We start from the raw sequence: 19,313 nt of genomic DNA, 5'->3' as shown, positions 1-19,313 counted from the left end.
TCAAAATGACTCAAAGAGAAGTATCTTCCTTGGTAGTGTTTTGGGTTTCTTTGTTGGCTTTTATTAACATTTCTCCCTGATGACCTGCAGGGAACACTGGCTGTGAAGACATCTTACTTAGATGGAAAAATTGTGGCCATTTTTCCTTCTAACATGGGCGCTTATCTAACTCATGGGAAGAAACTCTTTCTTGAAACCAAAGAGATAACTCTGTGTTCAGAGTTTGAAGGATTTGAAGGGATTAGGAGCTAGGAGATCATTGCCCTTTTCTCAGGTGGGCAGAAGCAACCGTGAAACACCTCCTACTGTATGTAGCTCTTCTGCTAAATAAGTGCATTGTGTTAGAATCAGCTGTAGAAGTTGGAGTTGGCAGAATTCCAGTTACTTTAGATACTGTTCATTTGTCCATTGGAGCACCATGGTGATAAAGTCAGATATAGTCCTCGTAGAGACCAGTTAACTTTGTGAGAGGAGAACTCTGTTCTTTATCTATCTCATTAATGTCTCCTTTAATCAAGAGATCAAGTAAGGGAATAACTCATGAAAGTCATCGTTGCTAAAGCAAAGAGCACAGACATTCTTGTGATGAGGGCCACCAGTACCACATTGCACTGGGAAGAGCATCATAGTATTGGATCTTTATACAGTGAAGACATTTTTTCCTTGCTTTTTCTTTGAAGTATTTCTGAAAGAAGGCTTTTATTTGTGATAAATGAAGTGGAAACTATTAATCATATAGGAGCAGAAATTAACTCAAATAAGATTTGGGCTCAGGCAAAAAATCCTCCATGCCAAAAGTGTTTTGAATTTTTTATTTTTTCTGCTGAGATTTTGAACCTTAAATCTGATAAATTAAATGTTTCTAGGTCTATATTTCATATCAAGTATAAGTATAAACAGTTGCTCTTATTTAAATTGTCATCAGGAGTTCTTACCTTTTTTAGCAGAAAAACTTTAGGAAAGGTGAACCTTGTAAGTAATAAAATTCTTTTAAATTTACATGGTATTAAAAATGCAGATTTTATTCCTTAGATTTGTCAAAGAGCAAGAAACCTGAAAAAGATAGTTTTTGAAAAATAAACATTGCATTTGCTGGAGAATAAAGTACTGATTTGTTATATGTGTTTTAATTGTCTGTATTTACCTAACATGATTTTGAAAATATCAATAAATGTATGAAAATCCAGTATAGGGTTAATTTTGGATTTGCTCAGATACACAGAATCTAGTAGTGTTTGCGTTAAGCAAGCATTTGTTTTTCTCATCCTACATATTTTCTACATGACTTTAAAGTAGATGTCAGAAAATATTTCACAAAGATGGTCCTATTTTAAGTGAACATGGCTTTAAATAGGGTTACCAGGATAATTAAAACAGCCAGTAGGAGCTCTCCAGTCTCGAAAAACAGAATATAGTACTATAGAGGAATAGTGGAGAAAAGGGGATGGATCTACTCAGTATTTAAGTGCCAGACATTGTTGTTCAAAGTTTATTTTTCACTTTTCTCATAGAAATTAGTGCAGATGTCTTAACAAGCAAAGTGATTTCAGCATCATTCTTCTATAATTCTATACTTCATATGCTTTGGGATGTGGGAAGGTACCAAACTTGAAAATGTTTACAAATTACTCGTTTCAAAAGTTGCCTTTAAGTACTTTCAAATAAGATTAACAAAACATGTCTATATTGTAGGATTCTCTGGTTATGTAAACTAATGTCAGTACAGGTAAGGTTAATGCAAAATTCTGAAAAATTAAGACTTTAAAGGCATCAGTATGTCTTCTTGGTTAAAGATGGAAATTATCACCTTAGTTTGTTAGGGTTTGTTCGCAGAATTTTGGAAAAACTTGATCTCACAGTGCTTTAAATATTTTTGTTTTTGATTATTCGCTATTTTATGTTTCAAAAGCAATTTTTATTAGAAAAATCTTTGAAACTATAAACATCATCTTTGCTCTGTGAGACTGAGCATGTAATGCTTAATTTGCTAGTTATATCTCTTTCTAATACATCAATTGCTCCTTTGTAAATTGGAGAGCTTTTGAGAGAGTAGATTAGGAATGCATCCCAGCTTCTGTTACAAGGTCTTTTGAAACAGACAGTTTGAGGAAAGATAGTCGGCCCTGAGTGTGAATGTTTTTACCTTCTCTTGTGCTTAAGAATGTGGTTCTTAATACCTGTGGTTCCCTAATAGCTTATGAGATTGAGTCTAAACTCTGAAACCTGGCTCTTGGTCTGCTCAGTAGCCTTCTCTCTCTCTGGTTAAGCCAATTACTCTTCCTTTTGCTGAGTGCACTCTTCTCTCTTGCTGTCATGATTCTGCTCATGAACTTTTCTTCCCTCTTAACCAGTTAGGATTCTCCACGTTTTTATAAGACCTAGATCAAAACTCATCTCCAAGGGGCCTCAGCAAAATTCTTGAAACTGCCCAGAAAATAGAAATAAGACTGCTATATATATAGATACCTTTTTTTGTGAGCAAATAATTGCTTTATTCTTCATAGAAATTATACCTATCAATATTTTGCAACTAATGAATATTGTGTAATTTCCATTCCTTATGGGTAGTAAGAACTAGACATCAGAGTTAATCACTGGTTTGATGAGTGATAAACCGCACAGTATTATTGTTGAGGACATTGTACTACACCATTAGCCCACAATGGTAAAGAGGTTTAGCTCTCCATAGTTTTAGTCAAATGGAGCAAAACAATACTACTGTTCAGTCATGTGAAAAAATCACCGTCAATCTTTTTTATTTCCTGAATTTAGTAATACCAAAAAATTTGGCTTTTTTCCCTCCAAACTGTCTTTCTTGTTAACAAACATTGGAAAAACTGTTTCAGAATCCAGTTAACACTTTTTCCAAGATTGTCTCTCTTATTTTGAAGTCCTAATATCAAATATAAACCATAGATTCATTTAGATGTTATTCTGTGAATATTTTATATTTTATTTTAAATGGACATGTTGTATAAAAGGGAGGGGGAGATTTAGCTTCACATCTCGCATACTTTAATAGGTTATCTTATTTATTTTTTTCATTAAGGTCACCATAATTTGAAGAATGCTATAATAATTTTTAGTACTTTAATTGAGACCATAATCGAGTAATACAAATTACAAAATTCCCAATTCCATAGATGTGTCAGAAAGAGTGTTGAATCTTAGGATCGTGCTGGGAACACCAAACTGCAGGTCTATTTTGGATATCACTTTTCAGTGCTTAGGGTTATCATATAGTTATCAATGACTATCCCCAGAGCCATGTAGACACATTTTTTAGTCAAAAATATTTCTGAAGTTGAAGATGCTTTTTGGTAAATGGCACAAACATTAAAAAACAAAAAGCATTCTGAACATTGGCTAAATGTTGTAGTAACTTTAGACATAATGAAATATCTGTGACTGTTTAAAGCTGTGGTGGAAAATGGGTATGGCAAGGCATATCTTGAGTAGTTGGAAGAAATGGCTTCCCCCCCCCCCGCCCCCGTTTTTGGAATTGTCGACATAAACTGCTATCACTAAGACAAACTATTTATAAAATGTATATGTTTAGAGTTATTCTCCATTTCTAAATTTGGGTTTCTAGTTTACTAAACTAACCCTCCTTTTGATACCCGGTGGGTACCTTCACTTATTGCCGTATATTATCCAAAAATAGATATACTCTTATACTGCTTAGTATTTGATAAAGACAAAATTGCTTTAAAAAGGTACTGACAGTTGACCTTGTATTTTTTTTTTTAATTTCATATACATGGACTCATCGCTTTTACAGCTAGCAAGATTATTGTGAGATTTATTTATGTTGTATCTATAGTTCAGTCATTTTTATTGCTAACTAGTATTCTGTTGTAGGAATGTACTGCAATTATTTTATCTATTCACCTATTGATAGACGTTTGAGTTGTTTCTAAATTATATGACTTAGCATATACATATGCTTTTATTTCTCTTGGATACCCTAAGAACTTAATAATCTAGAAATGTTCTCAATATTTCTAGACTACTGACTACCTTACTGCCTCTCCTTATTTTTTTAAATGATATGAACCAAAGCATTGGTTTTATATGGGGCCAAAATACTTTAACTACCAGTTATGTATTAAACTGTCTGTCTTTTTTTACCCTATGGGCAATAATACTACTATTTAAATGAAAGGAGGGAAATATAAAAAGGGCCGATGGCTTATGGCTAGATAAGTCTACCACATAAAGCAGGCAAACTTGTGTTTTCCTTCATAAACCATCCTGGAAAGTTCCCGCCAGACCCAGCAGGGACTGGGTTTTACTTATAGTGCAGATAGTTCTGACTCAGTGCGTCCCAGATTAGCTAAGATTTATAAGCTCAATGGGAAAGGCCACCACATTTTTGTATTATTACAGAAGAAAATGTGCTAAAAATACTTTCTTCGTTTAGAAAAAGTCAAATACTATTGCAAAAGAACTATTTGACCTCTGAAATACAGAAGCATGATTAAATTTTGGCTGAATTTCCTATCAACTTGCTTACTCTTCCATTTTTGAAAGTCTGTCAAACTATTTTTTTCTGGCTACCTTTGGGAAAAGAGAAGCTTAACAAACTTATATTTTTAGCTCAGTGTTCTAATTTTAGGCGTTTGTCCATGACAAAAAAACTCCTTAGAGATAGACATAACTTTCAACATGAAATGTTTCAACTGAAATCGGGTTTTGTAGATAATCCAGTTATGTCCCAAGGCTTATTTTTAAAACAGCTCTGCCAAATTTAGCCAATTAAAAATTATGTTCCTATTCATCTAAAATGTTTTGATAAAATTGCTTTATTGTGGTCGAATAGGCTTATTCTACATATACACACAGATAGATAGATAGACAGACAGACAGACAGACAGACAAAAGCTTACTTTTAAATTCAGTGTAATGGAGAATTTATATGAAATACATTTTTGATCAAAAAATTTGGATTATGTAATTTCATTTTATACTTGTCCATATGAAAATAACTATTTTTCTCTAAAGACACTAGCAAAAGGTCTATACAGCTCTGAAACAAATTTTTGTACTTCTAAAATTCTTAATTTTATATAAGTGTGTACATGTTCACATTTACAGTTCTTGGCTAAAAATACAAAGACTTATAAAGCTTGCTCACAGTGAAAACCCATCGTTCAGCCGTTCTCACTGGAAGTAGGACTGTTTAGGGTGGAACTGTGTCAGTTAGCTCTGACTCCATGTTCACTCTCCTTCAAAATCTGACTAGGTAAAGCATGGAAAATTCCTCAAATTTTCATTTCATTTCTAAGATCTGCCTTAAAACTATATATGGGTGTGTGCATTCATTCATGTGTGTTTGTTTATGTGGGACGTAGAAGTTACTGTTTTTATGTTCAATTGAATTCCAAAGTTATAGGCTAAGAAGGGGAGAAAAGGTTGGCTTGTTTTCCTACCTAAATAGAGAAGTTTCCCACCCCCATCTTTGACAATTTCTTTAAAATAGCAACAGAAATGTCCGTCTTCTTTATTGAACCCAGTGAAACAAGTTATATTCGCAGCAGGTGAAAATATTAACATAGGAATTAATGACTTGAGGAGGAGCTACCAAATTAACTTTAATTACAAAGAGCAATTTTGTCTTCGGCAAATACTGAGCTATGTAAGAATGTATCCATTTTGGATGATAATATGTATAAATTATTATACATCAATTATATATACTTCAGTGAAGCTGTTCAAAAATGACTTGAGGCATCCAATCAGCACTGTTCTTTTTGCTATAACTGCAAGTTTCAAAAATGAGTTCAATATTTATACCTTGAATATGGTTTCTATAATCTGTGTGTTATTTGTATCATTTGTCCTATGGTTCGTTCATTCTAAAATGTATTGCTATTTAAATTCTCGTATTCATTAGCAACATAAATTCTTGAGATTATTGGAGGTTCTTGTTTTATCCTCCACAACAGTTCATTCATTCATTCATTCATTCATTCATTCATTCAGTGTGCCCTTAAGGGACAGAAAAGAAATAAAAAATAATTGCAGTATCTTATGATAAGTGCTAAGATCATGCTACATCTATATGATCATGGTGTTAAAGACGTAACGTATATCTCTAATCCATTCCAAAGATGGAGACGGGGTCATCATGGAGAGTTACGTAGAGAAGGTCTTAAATAATTAAGTGTTTTAGTCCGGAAGAGCATATGGAAAGACATGGTACCAAGAGACAACATGTCATAGTACAGAGTTGCAGGGAGTGCACTATCATTGTGTTAAAGTCCCTTGCTGCTTTGTAAGCTGAGAAGGGGAGAGGTGAGAAAGACAGAGGGTAGACAGGAAACAAATAAAATGAATCCCCAGAAGCTACTGGGAGAGTGTGATGGCGTTTAACAGGAGAAAGGGGGAAGACCCTTTTTCTGAGCCTGAAAGAAAAGTTACAAAGATGAGCATGAGTGAAGATAGCTTTGGGAGGAGCAGGAAGCGATGGCATGAGGAGCCAGAAACATGGGCCTCGTGGCCTCAGTGTTCTTACTGAAGTGAGAAAGAGACGGAAATGGACTTGACTGAATAGGGGCTTAAGAGACTGCCAGATTTGGAATAGTGACCATGGGGACATGAGAAATAAAACTACCAAGGAGGGGGAGGGTCAGTGAATGGTAATAAGGGGCCCAACCAAGGCCAAAGACCATTAATTTATAAAAACAGTCTGGATGTTTGTATGATTTTTCTCAAGCATTTCTTAGTAGTCTCATTATAAATGTGAAGCAAGCACATTTTTAGTATTGATCCAGGGTTGGAATTTGCTGTTTTGAGATAAAATCACATATATGTAAGGAACGTATAAGGTTCTCATGTATTTCAACTGATCAGCCCTGAGTTCAAGGAGGAAACAAAAAGAAACCAACAGGCCAACAGGTTCATGAGAAGATGCTCAGCATCACTAATCATCAGGGAAATACAAATCAAAACCACAGTGAGATATCACCTCACACTTGTTAGAATGGCTATTCTAAAAAAGACAAGCGATAACAAGTGTTGGCAAGGATGTGGAGAAAAAGAAACCCTTGTGCACTGTTGTGAATATAAATTGGTGCAGCCACTATGGATAATAGTATAGAGGTTTCTCAAAAACATAAAAAAAAAAAAAAAAAAAAAAAACACCCAAAGACTAGCATATGATCCAGCAATTCTACTTCTGGGTATTTATCTGAAGAAAATGAAAACACTAACTCAAAAAGATATATGCACCCCCGTGTTCATGGTAGCATTATTTACAATAGTCATGATATGAAAACAACCTCAGTGTCCATCCATGGATAAATGGGTAAAGAAGATGTGGTATATGCTGTGCAGCCATAGAAGAGAATGGACTCTTGCCATTTGTGACAACATGGATGGACCATGAGGACATTATGCTAAGTGAAATAAGTCAGAGAAAGCCAAATACTGTTTGATCTCACTTATAAGTGGAATCTAAAACAAAAAAAAAACAAGCTTATCGATAGAGAACAGAAGGTTGTCTGAACAGGTGGTTGCTAGAGGGGAGGGAGAGGAGGGCGGGTTAAATGTGTGAAGGGGGTTCCAAAGGTAGAAAATTCCAAATGCAAATAAGTCATGGGATGTAATGTACAGCATGGGACTGTAGTTAATAATACTGTATTACATATTTCAAAGTTGCTAAGAATAAATCTTTAAAATCTTCATCACAAAAAATATATTTGTTACCATATATGGGAATGGCTACTAACTAGACTTACTGTGCTGATTATTTCACAGGGTATGCAAATATTGAATCATGTTGTACAACTGAAACTATAATGTTATATATCAATTATATCTCAATACAAAAAAAAAGAGGGGGGGGGTAAGGGAGCCAATAGACTGGAATAGTAAGGTAGAGAAGGAACTAGAGTCCTGAGGTTGAAGGGCTGGTAGACTGGGAGTGATATCATGCAGGAACTGGGTGGAAAATAAAATTGTGGTCCCAGAAAGTAGAATGAGTGCATGTAAAGTTTGTGGGGGAGAAGTTTCTAAACCAGGTCCAGGGTGTGACCGAAGGAATGGAGTTAATGATTGAGTAATGGTGAAGTGGTCAGTATCATTGCAATTTAGAGATCAAGGGATTTCAACGATAGATTATTATGTAGATTTTGTGCATGGATGTTGACAATTCCAGGGTGATAGATGCAGTTGCAATGAAGTAAAAAACATTGATTGTTGTCCCAAGCATGACTAAAGATTTTAGAGGTAGGTTTGGTTTTAAATAACAAGGTCTTGGCTGTGCCAATGGATGATTGAGGTAGGTGGAGATGAAGATCATTGAAATCCAGCAAGTCAGGGAGCTGTCAGGTTGAGTGAACCACCCATGTAGTAATGTATAAATAACAAGATACAGCATCATGTCTTGTAACATTGAAATAATAATGAGCATGTGGCATTTTAAGATATGTGCAACAACTACAATATAATATGAAAATGTCTTCTATTGATGAAAAATCAAAGGTATAGTAAATACTACTGCTTGTTGCCTATTTTGTAATTAAAGATGGTGCTAAATTTCAGAAAATAAAGGTGTAATTTTTTTGCCCTCCATCCAAGTTCATAGGTCCTCTTCATTCTGTCACAATCCTCTGGTTAAGGAACCCCGTTTTAAGGGATGCTCTATCCAGAGGACATAAACCTGAATAAAAAGAAGTAGTTTTTGCATGAGGAAGAATTCATAGCCTAGAAGTGATGGTGCAGAGCTCAGAGAATATCTGCACTGCCTTTGCACCTGGTGATGGCTGTGGGTGGGAAGGAGGGACCTAGAGATGGTGGGTGTGTGCCTCCGGGAGCAGGTTTGGCTCAGGAAGCCTGCGGGGAGAGCAGTGGCCTTTGTGATAAACCGTATTTCGAGTCAAACCAAAAACGTCAAGGCAGAGGAAGCTAATGCTGTAGCAGAGATGGTGTTTATAAGAGCTTGGGAGGCACAGTGGAAATTCTTAGGGGAAGGGAACAATGAACAGATGAAAAGGTGAAAGAAAGGACAGAGTAGTAAATAGGTGTTACGGGGTTAACTAGAGCGAGATAAACATAAGGTCCCTGGCAAAGGCAAATACAAGGCTGAGGCCTGGGATGTTTGGAGGCCAGTTGAGACAGGCCTTCTGGAACCATCAGGGTAGTAACGGCCCACAGCTTGTGCTCAATTTTCCAGGTAGAATCCTGATGAGAAATTGTTGGATGCCCCTGAAGATAGCTCAAGATAGAAAAACCTGAAGTCAAAATGAGACACTGGATAGCAAAGTGTAAAACAGTACAGTGGGCGGGGCACGGGGGGGAGTTGGTGCCTTACAGTAAATCATCAAATGTTCTTCATTACTGGTGTGGAGCACACAAAACCTGTATGAGGGATGGTGAGTGAAAATAAACTCTAAGAAATCTCTTTTAAAAGACCAGACTTGCTATTCTACCCTAAAGGAAGGATTTGGGAGTGTCTACCAAAGTAAGGAAAATAACAAAATGAAATTCAGTAATAAAGTATATACGTTTTGAGGTTAATAAGACTAGATAAACTTTCAATTTATATAATTTTATATCACTTGAAATGGATAAAAGAACTTGATCTTTCTGATGGGGAAACTTACTAACTTTAAAATAGATGTGAGTCCACTTTATATGCACATGGTTACCCTACTGTGCATTTCTTTCTTTAATCCTAACAATAAGTTTGTTAATCAGTAGACTGATTCTATTTGTGTTTGTTTTTTTTAGGAATTAGCTCTCCGGAGCCAATTACCGACACTGGAGCAGGACGGTGGGACTCAAAATCCAGTATCTTCTCCTGGGATGTCTCAGGAATTGAGAACAATGACGACCAATAGCTCAGATCCCTTTCTGAACAGGTTGGTGAGAGTTGCTACTGGCCAATATCTGAAAAAGATCCTAGCTTTGAGATTATTCTCCTCAGTACTTGTAATAAGCTGTTTGAACATCTGTGTGGGCCAAAAACCATAGCTGTAAAGGAATCTCTCCATAAATGGCAAGGACAATAAAACGTGAGGATTAAGTGCCGCTCCTGTGAGAGGAAGTGAGCTGTTCAGACTTGTAGGGGTATACTTAATTCAAAGTCACATGTTTGCTTCGGCCTCTACTGTTGACTACCAGTTACTTAAAATTACAGAATCGTGAAGAAACATATGAATGCCTTTCTATGAAAGTAAATGAACTGCAGAGGATGATTAGAAGGAATTTTCCACCTGTGTTCAACCTGAGAGGTTTCACTACAGCGGCGCTGTGAGGCCTCGTGTTCTTAAGGGCTGTCGTTCCAGGAGATAAAATGTAAGGTTGTGCCTCTTTCCAGAAATGCATTAATTTTACAGGCAGTATTTAAAAATAACATAGCTGAAGGAGGATACATTTTAGTGAGTTACCACTTTCAGGAAGATTATACAATGTTTTTATATACAGTGCTATGTTGAAAATGGCAAGCTGAAACAGGTCATGTTCTTTGCCTAAGAAAGCTTTTTAAAATTAAGATTCGACTACACTTTATTCTTCTAGGTTGTAAAATATTTATAGAGTTTCAGTTTTTTAAAAGCAGGAACAAATACTTTCTGGTCTTCATGCTTTTGATGTTTTTTAACAAATTTTAAGCAACGCAGTTTTAAAAGTATTTAAAGGTACTTTGGTTTAGGAAAGCTATTATGTACGTGGGTATTCAGTTCTCACCAGTTGAATTGAAAATTTCATGATCGTAAGAAAAACAAAACGTACTCTTCTGACACACAGTTTGAAGTTCTGCCAAAAATTGAGTGTTTTTATACAAGGTTATAGTTCTGAACTTAAACGAGATTAATTACGAAAGGTCACAGCCACAGAACTTTTTTTTTTTTTTTAATTTTTTTATTAAATTTATTGGGGTGACAATTGTTAGTAAAATTACATAGATTTCATTTTTTTTGTTTGTTTTACAAGGAAAATTTTAGATCAGTGTAATTCTAGTACCCATTTATTAAAGGCCTATAGTGATCTAGGGATAAAATTGGACTATTTAGATAAAATGGATAGATTCTTCCTTAAAACTTTTGGTGGAAGCTGGGCTCCAGTTTGAAATTCTGTTTTCTGTTAAGTACCACAGAGTGGCAGGTCATCAGTGTTACTAGTCTGAGAGCACGGTTCCGTGTCCTCTCTCACACCTTTTCCTTAAGCTCTAAACACTTGTTCCCCTGACTTCCCGTGGAGTTGAGTCTCAGTGGTGGTGCCTCATCCAGTCATCTCCTTTTACCCTAAGAGCCTTCGAGGCCAGCTCCCACGCGCCCCTCCATGAAACCTTTCCACTGTATTTTTAAGCTCCCTCCTCTCTGTTCCAAAAGCACTGTGCTCACATAGCCCTTATATGTGATTCGTTAATGTACAGTAGTACCTCGGTTTTCAAACGTCTCCGTTGACGAACATTTCGGTTTACGAACACCGTAAACCCGAAGTAAATGCTTCGGTTTTCAACACGCCTCGGAAGTCAAACATGTCGAACATGTCACGTGGCTTCCGCTGAGTGCAAGCTCCTGAGGCCTAGCTGTTGGCTGTTTTCAAACGTTTCAGGACTCGAACAGTCTTCCGGAACGGATTACGTTCGAAAACCAAGGTACCACTGTATTTGTTCATCTCCCTCCCTGAAGTTGTGAGCCTCTCAAAAAGCATCAATTGTAGGTGGTGCTGGTGGTGTGGAACCTCCCTATCTTCAGAGCCTGGTCTCGTGCCTGTCACGTAATAGCCAGTGCGCAGGGAGTATTGGGCAAATGACGGGGCTGCAGGCGGCGGCTTCTGCAGGGAGCGGCTCCTCCCGGTCAGGGAAATGGTTCTGTGAACTCAGTCCCCAGGGAGACCTATGTGCCTCCCCTGTGGCTGGACAAGAACCCTGCACAACTGGGGAAATGCAGCCATTCTGTAACAGTGCGGAGTGAGTGTTTGGTGTGTGCCCCGCACTCAGCAGTGGGGATGGAGTGATGACTAGGACCAGGCCTTGTCCCGGAGCAGGACAGGCAAAATAAAAACAAACCACATCCTGAGCCTTCTCCTATGTGGCTGCATTGTGTACAAATGGTCTCAGAGGCAAATTGGTGTTTTCTTGGGTCTGTGTGGGCTTTTGAATCTTGCCAAAATCTGACAAGAAGCATTAGAGTAAACCAGTAGTTGCAATATACGGGGGGGGGGGGGATCAAGCAAATGCCATAAGTAATTGTAGAGAAGAAATTTGGGGGACTGAGCTTTCAACCTTGAACAACTGTTAAGGCTTGTTTATAAAGCTTAGTAGTTTTTTCATTTTTTTAACTTTTGTGTAATCTAAACAGCTACTTAAATGTCCAAACTGCAAGGAAAGTTCAAGTTCACATCATGGTCACAGACCCTTGGACAACAATTGCCTTTATTTCACACTTTGCCATAAGATTTTCTAGAATTAGTAGAACCCTAGATTTTAGAGTCAGGGCCAGCTGGTATCCACAGCGCTACTACCGTGTTTCCTCGAAAATAAGACCTAGCCGAACAGTCAGCTCTAGTGCGTCTTTTGGAGAAAAAATTCATATAAGACCCGGTCTTACATTACATTATTTAAGACCGGGTCTTATATCATAGTAAAATAAGACTATGAATTTATTGAATTATATGAATTTTTGCTCCAAAAGACGCATTAGAGCTGACTGTCCGGCTAGGTCTTATTTTCGAGGAAACACGGTAGCTTAGGAAAGTGTCCTATTTCTGCAAGTAATGTTCTGAAGATATTCACAATACTTGTGTGTAAATCTGGGAAACTTCATTTAACCTAAAGTAAAAATCTGTCTTGGCTCATGTTTTCCTGTTTTTCTCAAGGTGTGTACCTTGTAGGTTTTTGTTTGTTTGTTTTTTAACTAATCCTTCCTTCAATTGGAACTCTAAAACTCTAAGGACTGTCTTATGCTGAGGTGTTTGGGTTTTTTCTCCCTAAACAGAATCAAGAAGATCAAGCTATGGGAGTTCTTATCATATCGGCAGTGAATCATCTTTTTTGGCCCAGTCCAAAAAAGAATTCTGGTTCTTTATTTTGGGTTGATTTTTTCCCTGGCTTAAACTCTCTGCATAAGAGCTAGGAATTTAACATGAGTCTAGTGCAGACCTGTCTCACCACCTACCTAGTATTTGTGTTTCGCGCTGTGCCTGTGCCACCATCACTTGGGAATTGAGACCTTGAAACAAGTGAGCTATGTGGATCCCCCGGAATTCAAAATGGTATTACAGAGAGAATACCTGTACAGAGAATTTTCTGTTGGCTAGGAAAACTGAGTATATCTTTTTTGCCCTAGAGCCATCAAGCCCAGGAGAGATCTTGGCCCCTTAGAGTTGCCAACTTCAATTAGGATTACCTTGTCTCTCTCGCTTCACAGCCTAAGGGCTGTGTATGGGCCCTGAAAGAGGGTGCTTGTTTCAGACGTTGCAGGGCAAGGATTTTTACTAATCCTCTTTGAGAATCACGTTAATACTCAGCAGGTGTTTATTTTTACCTTGAATTTTTTCTTCTTCATTTTTTTATCGGTCTTTAACTCTCATTCTTTGTAGTGGCACCTATCACTCTCGAGATGAGAGTACAGACAGTGGACTAAGCATGAGCAGCTACAGTGTCCCTCGAACCCCAGATGACTTCTTGAACAGTGTTGATGAAATGGATACAGGTTAGTACTCTTCATTCCTCTTAGGAGTCTGACTTTCAGTCAGGTGTAGTCATTTTATCACCAGATCTAATAAGCTGTGGCGAGCAAAGGTTATTCAGAAGAAAGCCATTAAAATCCTGTAAACTTCAATTCAAATCGATCCCGCTTTGTTTCTGTATGGCAGTTTGTAACTTAAGTCTTTTCTCAGTTTTCTAAATGTCATGGAATCTTAGCTCTACTTGAACAAAACTGATGGCATGACTTATTTTAGCATTTAAAATACTGAATTAGTTGGCAAGGCGGTTGAGGACCCTATTAGATTTTTCTATTATAATTGTACAGATTTGTATTCTTAATTTTGGAGAGAGATTTCTATATGTAATTCAGTGTTTGCTTCCCTCTTTTCTATGAGGGTTTTTTGGTCCAACTTAGGTGTTATGGGGCTCAGGAAAACACATTGGAAAGGCTAGGTGGTAGGGTTCACCTACTTGATTGTTAGAATAGTTACAGGGGTCTTGCAGGAGCTAGGAAATACCGGCCTCACCGGGGTAATTAAGGACCTATTTTTCCCGTGGCTAACCTGGTAACCACAGATTGCCCTGGACTTGGCAACTATCAGAGAGCATGAACTGGCAGGAAAATGACCCAGTTCTCCCGCTAGCTAGTTCTTTAGCTGACAACTTCTGAAAGTGTTTGGCAAGTCTTTTGTGCCTATGCTCATGCACCTCATGGCTTTTATGCTTTCTAGAATCACCCCTCGCCCATGTCTCTGCTTGTCTAAATCTTAAAGCATCGTTAGGAGTCACTTCAAACCCATCTCTTTTCCTTATTCCTCTATCCCCTATTTCTCTCTTGTCCAAACCCCTGTAGCACTTAATTGTTTATTATATTAGTTTTTCTGAAAGCATGTTCCATTGAAGCTCTAAGGAAAGTTAATGTTGGTGTATGCAAAAAAGGGTTTGCGGCCAGGTCAACTGGAAAAACCTAGAGCAAACCCAGGAAGATGTACTTATTCAGGCACTTCTGGGAGGCTTGTTTTTCTACTATGAATGAATCTCCAAGAGTGGAATAGAGTTTTCATTCAGTCCATTTATTTTAGTGTTTCCCAAGGTGTTCTTAAAGGAAAGATGGGATTACACTGTTCGTTCATTTTTATATTTTGTTTTATGATTTTATTTTGGTGGTACACATCAGGAAGAGAGTCATGTCATGTGCTGTTACGTGTTATACTTGCTCCATCTCCCTTGCTGTGTTCATGTTTTCAGGGAATTATTTTTTCATTACCCGCCTTTAGTGTTCAACGCTAGTCATAAGCAATCGAGTTGTTGGTTCAATATCTGAATAAATGTTGAAGCAGAAGTAAACTTGGCAGTGTTTTTGTGTCGTTGGGGGTTGTTTGCTGTAAAAGAAACGGGGCATCGGTTCAGGAGGTCAGTTAGGAGTGCTCTTCTTTCTCAGTGCATGTCTGTATGCTCTCACACGATACAGCTCTGATGTTAGCTTTTCAAAACAGACCTATTCTCTCTCTGTTCCAACTAGGTGATACTATCAACCAAAGCACCCTACCCTCACAGCAGAATCGTTTCCCAGACTACCTTGAAGCCATTCCTGGGACAAATGTGGACCTTGGAACACTGGAGGGCGATGGAATGAACATAGAAGGAGAGGAGTTGATGCCAAGTCTGCAGGAAGCTTTGAGTTCTGACATCCTTAATGACATGGAGTCTGTTTTGGCTGCCACCAAACTAGATAAAGAAAGCTTTCTTACATGGTTATAGAGCCCTCAGGTAGACTGAATTCTAAATCTGTGAAGGATCTAAGGAGATAAGACACACATACCAGAAATTTCCAAATAAGCCAGTTGCAATCTTCTGGCTAATACAGAAAAAGATGAACAAACGTCCAGCAAGATTCTTTCATCCACTATTTTGCTCTTCCTTGTCCATTGCTGCTGTTAATATATTGCTGACCTCTTTCATAGTTGGCCCTAAAGAATCAAAAAACAAAAAACAAACAAAAAAAAAACTTTTTGTTTCTTTTGCTATTATAACTACTGTTTGTTTTGGGGGCTGGGGGAAGTGAGCCTGTTTGGATGATGGATGCCATTCCTTTTGCCCAGTTAGATGTTCACCGATCAGTTTAACTAAATAGACTTGGAAGTCAAATGCTTCATGTCACAGCATTTAGTTTGTTTAAGCAATTGTTTCTTCAGCTGCCTTTGGCCGGTAGAAAAACATGACTTACTGGTCTGACAAGCCAAAAATGTTGTATCTGATATTAAGTACTTAATGCTGATTTGAAGAGATAGCTGAAACCAAGGCTGAAGACTATTTTACTTTCCGTGTTTTTTTTTTTTCCTCCTAGTGCTATATCATTAGTCACATAGTGACCTTGATTTTATTTTAGGAGCTTATAAGGCATGAGACAATTTCCATAGAAATATATTAATTATTGCCACATACTCTAGTATAGGTTTTGGTGGGTTTTATTGTGGGTTTGTTTTGTTTTGGTTGGTTGGGGTATTTTTTTCCAGAAATGAGGCAAATTACCATAGTAGTGAATCTGTTTATAGTTGTAGTTTGGGACCGTTATTGTAGTTCCTTTGGTAAAATCTACATTTCCTGATTTATTTTTTTTTTTACCATCTTATTTAAATCTTGATTATCTGCTCTCTCTATATATACCCCCACACACACTTATAATGTTTATATGGTAGTGTGATAGCAGAATGTATTTTTTTTTGTAGGTTTCCCTACTTTCCAATTTATTTTAAAATGGTAGCTTTGAATGTATGCATTTAGAATCCATGATTAGTAGTTTATATTTCACAGGTAGATTAAATCTGGTTGGGACAGTCTATAGATGTTTGCAGTAGTTTAGTGTTCTAGAAAAGGTTATTGTTATGGAGTGCTGTATGCCCTCTGGGCACACAATAAATATTATTTGATGAATTTGAAAGAAGCAAACAAGAAATGGCTTTATTTCCCCTTGTTACTCCCTTGGACTAATTTTAAGTCTTGATGGGAAGTCACTGAGTAGGTTCACAATGTACGTGACAGAAGTAAGCTTTATGTGGTCGTTTACCTTCCCTTAGCTTTGGAAGTTTTACCTTCACCTTAGTTTTGGAAGTAAATTCTAGGACTTTAGTTGTCATTTGTAATGAACACATTAAAGACTACATTGAAATATTGCCTTCAACATTGTTCTTACTTGTAAGACTTGCTCCTACTTCTATATGCTGAAATTGACCCTGGACAGTAAAATACTGTAAGGTCATGGGTTAGCTGGTAAAGTGATCAGATTAATAAATGTATATTGGTAGTTGAATTTAGCAAAGAAATAGAGATAATCATGATTATACTTTTATTTTTACAGGAAGAGATATAACTAGAGTATGTGTCTACAGGAGTAATAATGGTTCCAAAGAGTATTTTTTAAAGGAAAAAAATGAGCATGAATCAACTTTTCAGTATAAGCTATGAAGTAATGGTTGGTTGGTTGTGAATTATAGAGGCACCAGCAAGCACCTCTGATTAAGGGTCTTTCAGTGTTTCTAGAGTAAGCCCTTATTTTCAAGGGTTTATAACAGACATAAAGTCTCTTTTCCTGGCTAAAACTGCTATGGAAAGCCTCAACTTGGGAAGATAGTTTTGTTTTTTTCTGGTTACAAAATCTAAGTATTTTTGACCCTTCAATTCAGAGGAGTGCAAAAGTTGGAAGTAAGAAGTTTTATATTAAGTATTTTCAGTGCTCAAAAAATGCAGTCACTGTGTTGTATATAATGATTCATAGGTCGATCACTAATTGACTCTAAGGCTTTTATTAAGAAAACAGCACGAAGATCAAATCTTGAGTTAAGTCTGGGGGGAAATGGCCACTGTGCAGATGCATTGATATTTTTTTTTTAGAGCAATAATGAAATTCTACCTAGAATGCATAATTGCGTATATGGATGGTGCAGCATGTTGGGGTTTTTTTATGTGCAGAAGATCAAAGCTACTTGGAAAGAGTGCCTACAATTTGCCAGTAAGCCACAAATTAAGATCGTATCTTATATATCAGCAGAGTAGCTTTAGGTAAGGGAGAGGGTGGGAAGGGGGTGGGGGGTTGTGAAGACTTAGTGGGACTTTGATAGAGAACTTTATAACCTTCTTTTTCTTCAGTAAAGATATACCTTGCATCTTGCTGTCATTAAAGGCAGTTGTTCCTAAAATTTCAATCACTTACATACACCCACAAAATAAGAATATGGAGTTCTTTATTTCCCCTCGACTTTAATTTGCCCAGTTATACCTCAATATTGTAGGAGCACTGTGGTACCTGACAGACTCGGTGCTTTGATCTTATCATACCCTCTGTACTGACCTGAAGGAGACCGAAGAGTTCTTTCTCTTTCTGAGTTTGAATCACAGCCTCAACGTGGTCTTTCTTGTTTTATGTCCGTGTTCCTAATGTAAAAGTGTTTAACTGCTTCTTGGTTGTATTGGGTAGCATTGGGGTAAGAGTTTAACTGGGTATTCTTGAATTACTTTTACAATAAACCAATTTTATAATCTTTAAATGTATCAGCTTTTTACATTTGTGTTCTTTTCAGTTAGGGCTTCTAAGATCTACTTATGGTTGATGGAACACATTGATTTAGTTTGAGATTTTTGAAAGCACTATTTGCTGTAATAACTATTTTCTAAATATAGTGCCTTTTTTAAAATAAAAGTACAAAGTAAATGACTTTTATAAACAAATAATGTTGCTGTTTTAAGTATTCATATTAAATAGATGCATTCTATATGGGATCTTGGCAGAAACACTGAAAAATAACAGTAATTAATTGTGTAATTCATAATTCATACCAATCAGTGTTGAAACCCAAACAGTACAAAAGTGGGAGGCAATATCCAGTGATTAACAATTTCATAGCTTTTACACGTCTGAGAAATGAGTGCTCAGATCAATTTTATCTTCCGCATGTTTTTATAAGAATTGTGGGTGTGCCTATCTTAACAATTGTTTTCTGTATCTTGAAAAAGTTATTCTCCACGTTTTAAATGTTTTATATTAGAGAATTCTTTAATGCACACTTGTCAAATATATATATAGTACCAATGTTACCTTTTTATTTTTGTTTTAGATGTAAGAGCATGCTCATATGTTAGGTACTTACATAAATTGTTACATTATTTTTTCTTATGTAATACCTTTTTGTTTGTTTATGTGGTTCAAATATATTCTTTCTTTAAACTCTTCTTTGTTGTTTTTAACGATTAATATATTTAAAACTTTTTTGGCTTCTTAATGGACTTCCACTAGAACAAGTACTAGTGATAAAAGGAAATAAAAGGTGATTACAGTGGTAACTGGTAGGTGAAATTTAAGGTTAGTTTGCCATTTGGAAGTTTTGAAATACGGATATAATTCTTTGAACTTTGTGTTCTGTACTCCTCATATAGACCATCCCCATTGATGATAATGTGTAAGCAGAATTGTCTCCTTCATTCTTAACTGACTTTACTACATGTAACAGCACAGAAAAAAAACAGAAGAACTTGACAGTCTTTCAAAATAGCCTTTGGTTTTATTTCTCCAAAACATTGTCTCATGGTCTCGAAAATATAACACTTATATTAGTGAAAATTATTAGTTATTGTTTTATAAATAAAAACATTCACAAAT

General features: G+C 36.7%; 1 protein-coding gene across 13 annotated transcripts in view; it reads left to right on the top strand.

Annotated features, from left to right (window-relative positions):
* The window catches only part of YAP1 (Yes1 associated transcriptional regulator), a 103,679-nt gene extending 84,793 nt beyond the window's left edge, over positions 1 to 18,886 (top strand). For 12 of the 13 annotated variants that reach the window (XM_019712695.2, XM_019712697.2, XM_019712691.2 and 9 more), the window contains 3 exons: positions 9,736 to 9,866; positions 13,552 to 13,664; positions 15,183 to 18,886. In XM_019712695.2, the coding sequence (XP_019568254.1) occupies positions 9,736 to 9,866; positions 13,552 to 13,664; positions 15,183 to 15,421 (483 nt within the window). In that variant the 3' untranslated portion in view covers positions 15,422 to 18,886. Of the gene's footprint in view, positions 1 to 9,735; positions 9,867 to 13,551; positions 13,670 to 15,182 lie in introns of those variants that run through there. The other variant, XM_074335558.1, reaches the window with a different exon arrangement.
* Positions 18,887 to 19,313: the final 427 nt, after the last annotated feature.

The sequence above is a fragment of the Rhinolophus sinicus genome, linkage group LG06 (assembly GCF_036562045.2).
Source record: "Rhinolophus sinicus isolate RSC01 linkage group LG06, ASM3656204v1, whole genome shotgun sequence".
NCBI classification, from domain to species: Eukaryota; Metazoa; Chordata; class Mammalia; order Chiroptera; family Rhinolophidae; genus Rhinolophus; species Rhinolophus sinicus.
Note: the sequence above shows the minus strand (reverse complement) of the source record. Positions and strands in the feature narration are given on the sequence as shown.